Source organism: Pleurodeles waltl, chromosome 2_2 (genome assembly GCF_031143425.1).
Source record: "Pleurodeles waltl isolate 20211129_DDA chromosome 2_2, aPleWal1.hap1.20221129, whole genome shotgun sequence".
Lineage (NCBI taxonomy): Eukaryota > Metazoa > Chordata > Amphibia > Caudata > Salamandridae > Pleurodeles > Pleurodeles waltl.
Window position 1 is genome coordinate 818289559 of NC_090439.1, and position 14271 is coordinate 818303829.

Sequence of the window (14271 nt, forward strand, 5' to 3'; positions counted from 1 at the left end):
CAAAGCCCTTTGGCCTTAACTACTAGGGGGTCCATCATTTCCTTTTTAGTGCAATTACCCCCTTAACATTACTTAGGTCAATCCATAGGGGGTTATGTTCACTAAATATACTTTATACTATTCCCCCCTTGGAGACCCAGCCCAACAATGCTTTAGAGGCAAGGGTGTAGTCAATAATAGAGCCATATGCCTCCTTAGCACAAGTTGCATTTAAGGAGTGCAAAAGATTAAACAATTCACAGTGAGTAAATCAAAAGAATTGGTTAGGCGTAAAAGTGCTTTGGCTTGCTGGTCCAGAGATGGTGAATGCATTTAGCATTTACTAATTCAAACATATTAGCAGTATTTGTCTCCCACAAACAACTCATTTTTATGTTAAACCTCTAACTACACCTACACCTACAACCTGAAACACTGTGTGCAAATTAGCAGGTTTACAAGCAAGATCTTGAATATAGTCAGAAAGCATATTAATATTAGAACAGGGGTAAAGACCAGAGCTACTATGTTTAAACCACTGGGCCACATAGTTAAAATACTTGAACTAAATTGCTATCAGTACATATCAAACTATGTTTACAGTCCAGGGTTACTCTAAAAAAACGCCATTAGTCCCATGCTGGCTCTTCCTGATGGGGATGAAATCACTGGAATACTTTAAGCCACATAGCCATCCAACAAAAATAACATCCATAGCCCAGATGTCTTGGAGGAAGAGGATGTCATAATTATAGATAAAAGAAACCCAGTTCACATTGTTGAGTTTACTGGCCAGGCCAACTGGGTTCCAAAATATTTATTTTTCCATGTGGGTGGAAACAATAGACTAGGATTTTCACCCTTTAACCTGGCCAGGGCCACTACCTAGTGACTTAGACATGATGAGGCTGACAAAGTTATCAGAGGCCTTCGATGTACTGCCAGTATGTTGGACCATAGCTTGGGAAACCTTCTGCAAATAACAAACCTTATCCAATTGGCCAGGGCTAATTCAGTCAATGTCTGCCAAATCACCCAAAGGAGTAACCTGATTCTGTGTCTTGATGTTAAAAGACTGGGGAACTGTGCAGGAAGTACTAGGATGTTCTTCTCAGTTTTGAGTGTGGATGGCCATATCTGTATAAAAATATCTGAGGGGGAGGATCTTGATGTTGTTTTGTTTGTAATACACTAGGGCAGAAGCTCTAATCAGACTCCCGACAACCACATTCTGAATGACACAATGACGCAGTCACCCTTTAAGACTTTAAACATTTTCCCCACCCATCCAACCAACCCGCCATAAGTACTTCACCGACCAGCTTGTCTTGGCAATTTGGGTTCCTGTGTAGCTAGTGGATTGATTTGTTTATCAAGTCTGCTGCATGTTCGACCATCCCAACCATTGTTTATTTTAGAGATGTCAACAAATTCTCCTAAAAGTCTAGTCTAAATTAACACGCCTTTCAAGTTCCAGTCACAAAGATCCATTTATATAAGATGATAAAATGCTGCTGGTCCAGCAGTTCCGCAACTTAAGACACCAATAAGACCAAAACTGTGACACAGACGTTTCTTAAATTAGAAATTTCAGTGAGTGTCTTATGTGATAAGGCCCCCCTGTGAAAAAGACTGTCTATGCCTCCAGGCAGTGCAAGGGAATGTCCAGGGAGGTACGTCCTACTCATTGCTATTCTGATTGGCTGCATGCATTGTGATTGTTACATTTCAGGGATCTATACATATTGGTGAAACAATGGGCAAATGGAATTTTCGTAACTGTAAGTTTGTCAGTAACCTCATAGGCCACACTTTCAACCAATCAGAAGTAGGGTCCTGTGTTAGACCACTTTGATTGACTGTTGGTGGCAATGTAGAATAGGTGCAAAACGGACTGTCACAGATTGCCGGCATCTCGAGTATGGGCAAGAAATCTCACACCAATTATACTTGCGTTTGTTTATAAATCCCATGACATAAAAATAGAAAAAGTATAAAAACAATCTTTAGGGTTGCTGAGATTAGTTAAAGCAGTGTGAAATGCACAGAGAAGCACAACTTCTTGATAAGAGAACTGGAAGAAGTGTCCCAGCTCATAGTGCAAACACACAAACATACTAACAACATAAAATGCATAGGTGTAGAACAAAAGAACCTCTGGAACATTTTCTTCCCCGCAAGCACGGAATATCATCCATCAGAAGAACGTCTAATGTCAGTTTTCTCTCACTGCACTCCTTTGAATATTGTATACTTTGTGAGTGCAGCATTTCGTATGACACAGCAATGTACACAGTAAAAATGGGAGTGTGTTAAATAATACTATCAATACTGTTGATAAATTGAGAACCTGCGCTGGAAGTATGATTTAAATCATATCCCTGATAAAAGGATGTTCAGTGATTCTGCTATATGGAACTGGACTGTGAGTATCTGTAAAAATAGAAATATACTGAAGTCATGATTTAGTTACCTAAATTTGGCTAAATACATTTATATCCAAAGTTTATGAGGTTTCAAGCGGGATGTTAATTTATTGCAAAGAAATGGAATCAGCGTGCACAGTTATTTTGTAAATATAAAATTATGTAAATCCTAGCCTGACTATTTCGATGTGTAAGGGCCTTGTGTTTCTGCCTAGAGGAGGTTAATCAAAATAAAATTTAGAGGCTGAGACTCCTCAACACATACCGGAGGCAACTATTTTAAGAAAACAATTCACAGCATATAATAGATATACATATATATTAGTCAGGACCTACTTATTTGTTAATGACTTTGGCGTTTGACGATTCTTCACAAATGTTCCAAAAAACAAACAGGTCATCCACCTCAGCTCCTTTCATGAAAGTTTTCGGGTGATCCGTCAATGGGGGCCAAGAAAAAAGGCAGGGTCCCAAAACACAATTTTTCCATGTAATTTCTATGGGGATTTTTGAACAGCGCTACAGCCCAAACGGCTGAACGGAATTACACCAAATTTGTCAGAAAGCTATATTTTTACCCAGAAAATGTGACTTAGTGTAAGTCCATTCAGCAGTTTTTGAGAAATTTTATGTATACCTGGATGGTTGAGTCTGCAGGACTCTCAGGAGTCCCACAGGCAAGCTCTTTGAATAATAGAGCAAACTGATTGGTCGAAGGTGTGTATTTTCCTGCCAGCAGACTTGCTCCTGCATGATTGAGAAGCTCAAATGAATCCCAGGGGACCTCACGCTCGGATTGGCTGGCCTCAACATGAGGAGGAATGTTGTGGTGGCCATTTCAGGACATGATGACTTCATCCTAAAAAATGTTTTAAAGTATAAGGGAACAGGGTAGGTGTACACATTATTTCTTTTAACATATAGCACAGGTCTCTCTTTAACCTTTTACTAATTTGCTCTTTTAACTTTGCAAGATATGAATCACTATGTATTTATAAGCTAAAGCAAATAAAATGATTTTGTGAATGATATTGAAGTGTAGTTCTAATTGATTTAAGAGATAACCGTGGGTATCTGGGAGAGATGGGATAAGAGAAAGTTTGCTGTTTGTGAACAATGGCACTAGGCATATGCAAATAACGTAAAATATAACTGAGCATAACATTTTCCCTGCAAAGAGCTCTGGTATACACATATTTTTTCGATTTATTCACTAACAAACTATACATTTTTGCAATAATAAAAATAATACACCGTGGAGTGTCCAAACTGCGTCTAACATTTCTCTTTCATTTAACGTTTTTGAAGCATAACAAATGCATTACCCTTTATATTTAATACACTAGGCACCAGTGTAGCACAAGTTTGGGGCATATAATGCTCTTTAAAACCTTTGCAGCCAAGGACGTAACGGTTACGTCTTGGGACCTGCTCGCATGCTGACCTCATCAGAGGCCTGCCCCTCCGTGGAGGGTCTGAGAAAGGCATCACAGGAAAGGAAAGGCGTTTCCTTTCCTTTGATGTCTTTCTCAGCATTTCTGCTGCCCGATCACAATGCGATCGGGCAGCATAAATGCCCACTAGACACTAGTGAGTTTTTTTTTTTTTTGGTAATTGACATGAGGGGATTGGCCCCTTGGGCAAGGGCTGCTCCCCAGCGGGGCAAATTATTTTGAGGCTATTTCTGCCCCTAATATAATCAGGCTGACCTGCCCCCGGTAGGCGAAAACCCCCTAGACACTAGGGATCATTTTTTTTGTTTGTTTATTATTATTTTTTATATGTGGGGAGCGAACCCTTAGCCAAGGGGGGCAGAAACCACTAGACACCAGGGATTTTTGTTGTTGTTATTGACATGAGGGGAGCGGCCCCTTGGGCAAGGGCCGCTCCCCAGGGGCCCAAATTATTTTTAGGCCATTTCTGCCCCCCTTAGACACCAGTGATATATTTTGCTTTTGTTTATTTTATTTTTTAATATGTGGGGAGCGACTCCTTAGGCAAGGGTCACTCCCCGGGGGGAGCAAGATCGCTTTTAGGCCATTTCTGCCCCCCCTTGGGAGCACATTGGCCTATTTTTATTAGGTCAATCTGCCCCCAAGGGGGGCAGAAGCCACTAGACACCAGGGATTTTTTTTTGTATATTATATTATTGAATGAGGGGAGAGGCCCCTTGGGCAAGGGCCGCTCCCCAGGGGGGAGAAATATTTTTAGGCCTTTTCTGCCCCCCCCGGGGGGAGATCGGCCTATTATAATTAGGCTGATCTGCCTCGATGGGGGGGCAGAAACCCCTAGAAACCAGGCATATATATATATTTTTTTAATGTGCAGGTGTGGTAGGTTTCCCTAGGTGCCAACTGAGCTAGAGGCCAAAATCTACAGCTAGGCACTTTGCAAGAAACATGTCAGAGTTCAGTGTAAAAATGTGATATGTCCATGTTGCATTTCCTGTCGCAAGAATTAGGCCTACCCACGCAAGAGACTTAGGGGAACACAGAATAGCAAAACAAGTGTTATTGCCCCTTGTCTTGCTCTACATTTTATCCTTCCAAATGTAAGACAGTGTGTAAAAAAGACGTCTATTTGAGAAATGCCCTATAATTCACATGCTAGTATGGGCACCCCGGAATTCAGAGTTTTGCAAATAACCACTGCTTCACAACACCTGATCTTGTGACCATTTTGGAAATACAAAGGTTTTCTTGATAACTGTTTTTCAGTCTTTATATTTCAGCAAATGAACTGCTGTATACCCAGTATAGAATGAAAACCCATTGCAAGGTGCAGATCATTTATTGGCTCTGGGTACCTAGGGTTCTTGATTAACCTACAAGCCCTATATATACCCTCAACCAGAAGGGTCCAGCCGACGTAATGGTATATTGCTTTGAAAAATCTGACATCGCAGGGAAAAGTTGCAGAGTAAAACGTGGAGAATGTTTGCTTTTTTTACCTCAATTTCAATATTTGTTTATTTCAGCTGTTATTTTCTGTAGAAAACCGTTCCAGGATCTACAGAAATTACCCCTTGCTGAATTCAGAATTGTGTCTACTTTTCAGAAATGTTTAGCTTTCTGGGATCTAGCATTAGTTTCACACCCATTTCTGTCACTAACTGGAAGGAGGCTGAAAGCATAACAAATAGTAAAAATGGGGTATGTCCCAAATGCCAAAATTGTGTTGAAAAATTTGGATTTCTGATTCAAGTCTGTCTGTTCATGAAAGCTGATGATTTTAGCACCACAAACCCTTTGTTGATGCCATTTTCAGGGGAAAAACCACAAGCCTTCTTCTGCAGCCTTTTTTCCCCATGTTTTTTTAAAAAGACATACATTTTTGCTGTATTTTTGGCTAATTTATTGGCCTCCTTCAGGGGAACCCACAAGGTCTGGATACTTCTAGAATCTCTAGGATGTTAGAAAAAAAGGATGCAAATTTGGTGTGGGTAGCTTCTGTGGACATAACGTTATGAGGGCCTAAGCGCGAACTGCCCCAAATAGCCAAAAAAAGGCTTGGCTCTTGAGGGAGAAAAGGACTGTCAGCAAAAGGGTGAAGTGGATTGATAATCATGTTATTTCTTCACTCAAACACTCTCACACTTTTCTTCATGCATCATAATATAACATGGTTGTGAGTTTAGTATTGCCTCAAAGCCAGATTAGTCATCAGTGTTATGACGAGGATGGAAAAAATAAGTTATTTAAAAAGAATGAACAGTCTCATAGTTTGGTGAAGTATTTTAAATCAATATTTTTCATAATGCAGTGCTAAACGCATGACAAATATTCGGAAAATAGAGACATAAGTTCAAATGTTTAGGTACTGAGGCCAAATTCAAAAGATATCTTACCATCATTGTTAGGGTTTCCTAACGTCCAAGGCTCATCTGAGTCAAAATGTGTGTCGCCCCCTATTCCAGGTCCAGGAAAATAAGCATGTGCCAAAAATCCTCCCTCCCCATCGAAGGGAGAACTGTCTCCATGGAAGCCTGAAGCAAAAATGATTGTTATGTCCACGTCCCGTTTGCCGTGTTCTACTTCACTGAAGGGTATTTCTTCAAAAGTCAAAGGCGTTACATTCTGCCACACATCGAAGGCACGGCGAATGGCTTTACGGGTTTCCGCATCACCAACTTTGGGAGTGACGTTTTTTATGCTGAAATGAAAAGAAAAATGATGGTCAGTGAACAATCTAAAATTCATTTGCGTTTACTTAAAAATGCTACTTTTAAGGATTAAAATTTCTTTATTACATTTATAATTTCATCCTAAACAAATTACAGCAAACCTTTTTTCTCGATCGTGCAACACCCCATAACATTTATTTGTAACTTTGTCTGCTGACTGTCCAGTATGTCTCTGTGGGGCTGATCTCATTCATACTAAAAGGCTGGCCAGACTGACAGCGCAGGGCAAGGGATGGGAATGCAGTAGTGATGGAGGTCTCTTGATATACGGTGAAACTGCTTCCTAAACAAAGATTTGATTTTTGATTATTTAATACCTCAGAAAGCATGAACAACCCGAGCAGCGTTTTAACATTGCATAATGGCTAGTGGTTGCGCAAAGGAACTAACGTTTCTTTAAAACAGTACAATTTACTTACACATGGTGGCAAAAAGATTCCCTTAATTGTACAGCTTCCAAAACCATAAAAAAATAGAAAAGTAAATTGGCATCATATCTTTCGGATGCAATTGCTGTGACAGATTCCCGAAATAAAACTGTACCAATTTTGAAAGTGCAGTGCACTTGATTAAAGGGCAACGCGATAAAGCAAAGAAAGTTAAAGACGCGCTCACCAAAAAATTATCTTTGTACAGGCAGCAGGGCCTCGGCACGATGGGTTCTCAGTTCGAGGAAATACAAGGTGCCTTTCTGCTATCGCATTAAATACAGAACCCAGCTCATTAACGCCGGCAAAGCAGAGAGCCAATTCTGCAATGGCCAAACCCGCTGGCCTTACATCAGCAGAACGTACATGTGCTTGGCTAGCCCCATAATGATTCAGGCTCTCTTTGAAGTCTGCCTTGTCAGATCTAGTTCCTGAAAAATTAAACTATAATTAGCATGGGCATGACTTAAAACACACGCGTCCAGGTGTTCCTTAAATGTTTGGCAGCTCGTTAATCGTCCTTTTTTTTCATGGCAGTCATAGCCACACATTTGTATTTTATGTGTCTTGGGAACTGCAGTGCCCCCACAAACAACATTTTACATCGCACGAGAAGTCCCAATGACAGAATGCCACCCACACAGAAGAAATACGGATGTATACGCGACAGCAAAGGCACCGATTTCCTATATTTTCTGCAAATGCCAGAAAAGAGCTGCTACATGGTCATCCTAGTGGAGAGGGTGGAGCTATTCCTGCAGGGCCTCTGATAAACTTCAAACCTAAAGAAGCTTTGACAAATCTTTAGGTCTTGGCAGTGAAACCTACTGCATCTGACAAATGCTTTATGGGATAGATAGCTAGTGTACATGCGGATGCACCACATAAGGATGCATCATAGTTTATGTAATATTTTCACAAACACAGTTTACGATGGCCAGCATGAATTTTTTAATGGGATTTATTTAAATATAGAAACTCATTCCCAGGTGCCTGCTGAAAATGTGGGTTCTTGTGCATTTGCAGGGAAGCCATATTGAAATGCTTTTTGACCATTGTAAGATGAACAACTGCTACCAGTGCCACAGATGCCAAAACATCAAAAGAATTCAAAATCAGTTGTCAGAAGGGCATCGCAAGGGAATGTCAAGTGGGGCGTGTGGGGGAGCATTAGAGTAGTGTGGGGAATAGTAATAAAAGAAAGCAAACAAACATACTGTGGTGGAAGCAATATGGAGACCATGTGGGTGGGGGAAGTGAAGGGTAAGAAGAACACAGGGGAGACAGCAAAAATACATATGCTCCTTTGGAGTGCTTAATTAAAAGATAAAAAGTATTTCCCTGAATGCAGATAATATTATTAGTAGAAGGTTGTATGACAACCTACAAGAAAATTGTGCAACTGAAATGCATCTGGGCTGGTCAAACACATAAATTGTGAGAAAAGCCATCAACTCAAAAGAGACAACTTTGTGGGACAGTAAAGTCATCCAATTATGAGCAGGGGCTGAATCAAAGCCCACTTTAATTGCATGTTAAGAATCGGAAAAATAGATCTGTTTACAGACAGCAAAAGCTAAAGGTGTCTGCAGCTGAGACCAAAAAAGAGCGCTGGCAAGGATGGTCACTGAGACAGTAAGGTTCTACTACGTGACACAGAGAGAACTTACCACTTTAAACAGAGACAAGTCATATACAATTCAGTATTGGTTCCGCTCCTATAGGAAAGAGTGTGGCCTAAATTGTGAGACCAGGTCCCTTCCAGACCAGACACTAGCAACCCCACACTGGATTAGGCCTATTTATCAGTTGCTCGAGTCTTGTGGCACTGAAAACATGGGACACACGTCTGGGCTTCCCCATCATACTTAGAGCATCTACTTCAATACGTAACACAGTGAGGGAAAAAGGAAGGTATGCCTTTCTGCACAAAAGCAATCCTGCCTGTAACACAGGCACCTTTGCACTATGGTGCACAGAGTGCCAATGCAAGGAGCGAGCAGAAATGCTCCATATCTTTGTAAATATGGAGCATTTTGGATCTCTCCATTTCACGCAACACAGTGTGAAAACTTTGCTTGCTACCCTGTGTTGTGTTAAAAATTAGTAAATGTGGCCTTCACCCACAATACCTTTGGGTATAATTTTTAACTAATATTAGGTTTCTGACTCTTTGCCTCAATCAGCGCTATTTGGCTGCAGCTGGTCCACTTTCTTTATTTGCAGCAATGTTTCTATTCCTAGATGTCACATCAATTTCTGAACACCTACCACCTTAACCACCATTTTGTCTGGGTTAAAAGATTTTAAATCGTTTGTACAGATTCCATTGAACTCTAGTTGGCCAGCTTTGTAGCACATGAGAAAATGTAATGGCTACTCCTTTGCTCGGGATTGGGGCACACAGATCTGAAAGTAGTTTATAATAATTTGTTTAAGTAGCTTAGGTCAGAAATGGAACTGGAAGGTATCCCATTAAGAACCTCAGTGGACGCTAATGCAGAAATGATATTTATTATTTATGTCTGGAGCACCATACACACCCAGGAAATGAAATGACTAGAAAAGATGTTTCTCACTCTCATTTGGCCATCGTTTGTATCTAATGTAATGGAAGCATAAACGTAGCTTAATTGCCATACTAGTACAAATATCTCCATAAACATGAAATTATCTGAATCCTGGACACTGAATATCAAGATAGACTTTAGAAGGGGGTTTTCAAATGTTCGAAATGTTCACACAAGGGCCCAGGTTTACTAAGACTTCACACAATGCAGCATAAACTGTGTGAAAGAAGAATAACAGCACATCATACAAGGACTGGCCTGCTACTGGTGGCATGTTGCTTGTATCAGCAGGATTGCAGGATGGTGTTTTCCCCTGTTCTAGTGCACGAAAAGAGTGCCTTGCACGATGCACAGGCTTGCAACATGGAACATAGACAAGTTTGCGCAGTCTAAAATTAGAATTGTACTGGAAGCATATCCTTCCCCTACAAACTCCAGTGTGTAGACCTAGGCAGAAGATTCCAACCCACTGGAAGTGTGCTGTACATTGGAGCCCACACACTGTGCCAGTTTGAAGGAAAATTCACCATATTTCTCATTCTTTGTATCTTCTGCCTTTAGCGTATAATGTGGCGCAAGGGTTTACAAAGTGGCGCAATGCATGAATTGTGCCACTTTGTAAATATGGCGAGATGAAAATGCCTCTTGAACGCCATATTAGCATTAAAAAATGCTGCTAGTATGGGCAAGGAGGCACAAGGGGCTTCTAACAATTCCCCTAAGGTTTGTGCCAAACCTTTGGGTGTTTGTGCTGATTCACCCCTATAACGCGTCCTTGAGTAAAGCAACATAAAGTGTTTTTTTTTTGCCTGAGAAAAGTTCTCTGTTCCAACACGACGCTTTTGCCCCGAATAGCAGATTGAGTCTACCACTTTGCACCGTTAAAGCACCAGAGCAAAACCTTAGTAAATTGTGATCTTACATGCAAAGGCGTATTTTAAATACTGGCTGGGGCACTGTAATTAAATCAATCTATAGCGCTATCTAATTGTGGTAGCCCTAACAAAATGGAATGGAAAAACTATCAGATTTTAGAAATTTGAAGCTATTCAACTTGCTTTTAAGAAAGTAGGCTAACAGCAATATTTTGTTGGTGAATTTTTCTGTTGACAATGTAATTAATGAAAGGTACACAGTTTATTGTTCAGTGTGGTGATTTAGAGATGTTTTTGTTAATAATTCAAGATTGATTGTTGTAATAGTTTTATTTCAAAATAAAACAATAGCATATTTTGATAGGTTTAATGAAAAAAACTATGGAATTTTACTATTCTATGTTTAAACTTAAAACATGCTAAATCAGCGAAAGGTAGCATTATTGATGTGAAAGTTTTAGTCTAAATATTTAAACAGGCTTCTTTCATTTTTCAACTTATTTGACATTCAGTACTAGAACAATGAGGGCATTTTAGAATTGTAAAAGCTAAATGAAGGACACACTGCGTACACGTAGCCATCATTTGTGAAACTGATGCTCAAATGGATCACTGTTCAGATTATGGGTTTAGTACTCTCTGGACCAGATGTAGAATTAACAAAATGACAGGATTTGTGACTGAAAATGGTGTCTGTTAAAGTACTAACCCTGTGATGATATTAGGGAAAGTCTATCCAAATCACAAAAGGGTTTGAATGATTAAGCATAAAATATAGATGCAGCTGCCTTCCACTGAAATTTACCAACACATCAAAGGAAGTGGTAATTGATTTGCAAAGGTGAAGCTGGTCACACTCCTTCAGGAGTCTTGTAGGGTGGACAAGGGGAAGTAGGCAGTCAATCAGAAGGCCACTGTCTCCTCTCCCTAGATATGTTCCCCCCCAAAACTGTATTTTAATGCAACACTTATTCAATTAAGGGACATGAGCAGCTTTAAAAAAAGGTTGCCATTTAGGAAGGCAAAGGCCAGGCCACCATCTTTGTGTTTGTAGCCAATCGAAAGGCTGTCACAAATAATGATCTTCCTAATTATGTTGTGTGATCCGTTGTGATTGGAAATTTTGCAATATCATTTATTAGTACATAGAATGCATAGCAAAATTACAGAACAGTCAAAAAACGGTGCATCATTTGCTGCCACTACGTGTGGTCTGCTGCTTTGTACATCTGGACTTCTGTGTTGAAGCTGGGTCTTGCACAAGTGTGCAATACAACACAAACAGAAGTAGAAATAGGGGTCATATAATAAAGCTGTGATGTAATGAAAGTGGTGAGCCATTCCTTGACAGTAATTACATCAAAACCATGAGCACAATGACTCTTGGTGTAATACAAATTCACATTTATTGTTGAAATCTTTGTCTTTTGAGATCACCAGGAAGCTGTTTACATCCATGTTCATTGGATGATGAATTTCCACAATTACATCTCAGCTATCACAAAACTGTGAGGAAACAATTCTGAATCTATAGATACATTTCTATATTATATTAATTTATTAATGCTTTTTTTAGATCTGTCTACAGATTTAGTGGAGGCAGACCCCATTGCACAAATTCTTCAAAAAAGTAAAACAAGAAAAGGTATGGAGATTAGCTTTCATTTGTTTGTTTGTCATCACTTGGATAGGCTGTTTTTCAAGGCCTCTACATTCATTGTCTCAATGTCTTGCTGTTTGGTCATAGGATATCAAATAGCCTTACTTTGCCTGTGTAATTGCAAGCCAGTGTTTGTTCTTTGATATATTCACTTAGCTCACACAATGTCATTTGAACTGCTGTTTTATGTTTTTTTGTTGAAGATGTGTGTGCTGTTTGGATGTCTAACTGGGTCACGAAGACCCACTGATATTTATTAATCACCCTTGTGCATTAATTTATTTCACTTTGCTTTCATGATAACATTTTCATGTTCACAAAGCAGACATGTTAATCCACTGGCTTTCTTAAAGATGCAACACAAATACAGGCTCATTCTGGAAAGGATCTACAATACAATATTTTCACATGTACACCTTGTAGGTTCACTGCCTACAAAACAAATTTAATCTTCTGTCTTATTTTCATAAGACTCTTTACTGAAGTTAGAGATTAACTCTTAAAATGCAGTCTCTTCAACAAAGGCACTCTAAAACTGCCTTCCACATTATTGTAGGCCAAGATGTTACCTTATTTCGGGATTTTCTTTCTAGCACAGCTGGGGTCAACAAACAAATAGGGCATCATTATGAGTTTGGCGGGCGTCAGAGGCTGCCCGCCAAACTCATTAGGTCGGAAGACCGCCAGTAATGTCTTCCATCCACTGGCCCTATTATGAGTTTCTACCCGCTGGCCTAGCGGGAAACTACCCACAACATTGACGCTGGCTCGTAATCGAGCCGGTGGCAATGCTGTGGTGCATCAGGTGCGACAGCACCCGTTGCGCTTTTCACTGCCTATAATTCAGGTAGTGAAAGGCACAACGGGGATGCTCATTAGGGTCCCTTCACTGCCCATGCTAGGTGCATGGGCAATGAAGGGACCCCATGGGCCCCCCCAGCAAGCTGTCTCCACCAGCCTTCGCATGGTGGTGGACCAGCCATTCAAAAGCTGGCAGACACGGGAGTCATAATTCCTAGTGCTGCCCTGGCAGATTAAGACTTCTGGCACTGCCAGGCCATTGGCTGGTGAAAAAGTGGTGGTGCCGGTGGTCGGACTGTGGTGCTTTTGCCTTGGTCATAATGTGGCTGTTGGACCACTGCATTGGCAGCAGTGCAACCTCCACCGTGAGTCTGGCGGTCGTAGGACTGCCAGACTTGTAATGAGGGCCAAAGTCATTCAAATGTTACCAAACACTTCTCCCAACAATGAGGCAGACCTGTTGCCTTTGCAAATGCTTCTTACTTAGTGGAACAAACTACAGAAAACCTACTCAGAACACTTTGGGTGTGATGGAGGATTACATGGTGAATTCTGCTGGTTTATCAATGATGTCTAATGTAGATCTCTTGGAAGGTCAGTAAAAGTAGCTGACACAGCACCATACCAACCCATAGTTTGTAAGTTGTGCCTTTTGGGAAGCTACAACCAGGAAGAGATGATGGGAGTCTGGGACAAACATCCACAAGACTATATAGGAACATTCTGAGAGATGGTTAAGGCTTAGAGGAGAGTCAAAAGTATTCTACACAGGTCATCAGATTCTAAAGTGATAAGGACCAGACTAATGTATATTTCAGGAGAGCATTGCATGAGTATAAGAGGGTTTGCTATGTCTGTGCATCAGTAAAGCTGGAGAATCAATGTGGTGAATGTGCCCATTGCCAAGGGGTAATTTGAAGAGGTGGCTCTTCAGTCACTTACAGAATTAAAGTACATCTTCTTTAGATCTCAGGTGTTGAGGAAGGGCATTCAATGTGTACAGTCCTGCAAATGCTTGCAAATCACATGACTCTGGCTTGATGGATAACAAGTTTATTTTCTGTGCCAATCTAAAGAGACTGATGGTGCTGAGACTTTAAGTAGGTATGGTGGGGTTTGGCCATTGATGGCTTGTGTGTGAGGGGTCGAGTCTTGCACTACATGTTTTGATTGCTTGATGGGTAGCTAATAATGGTTTTAAAGAAAAGAGGGATAGTCCGAGCTTCTTGCATCAAACATGAGCCTGGTCTCATGGGGTTTCACGTTTTGGAGCTTGGATAGCTTTTGAGTTGGCAGGCCAGTGTAGATCGATTTGTAGTAATCGAGCATGGTAATATAAACTGCTATTA

General features: G+C 40.5%; 1 protein-coding gene across 3 annotated transcripts in view; it reads right to left on the minus strand.

Moving 5' to 3' along the window:
• MMP16 (matrix metallopeptidase 16) overlaps positions 1-14271 on the minus strand; it is a 483190-nt gene that overhangs the window by 229616 nt on the left and 239303 nt on the right. For all 3 annotated transcript variants that reach the window (XM_069220442.1, XM_069220443.1, XM_069220444.1), the window contains exon 4: positions 6253-6557. In XM_069220442.1, coding sequence (XP_069076543.1) covers positions 6253-6557 — 305 coding nt within the window. The remainder of the gene's footprint in view (positions 1-6252; positions 6558-14271) is intronic.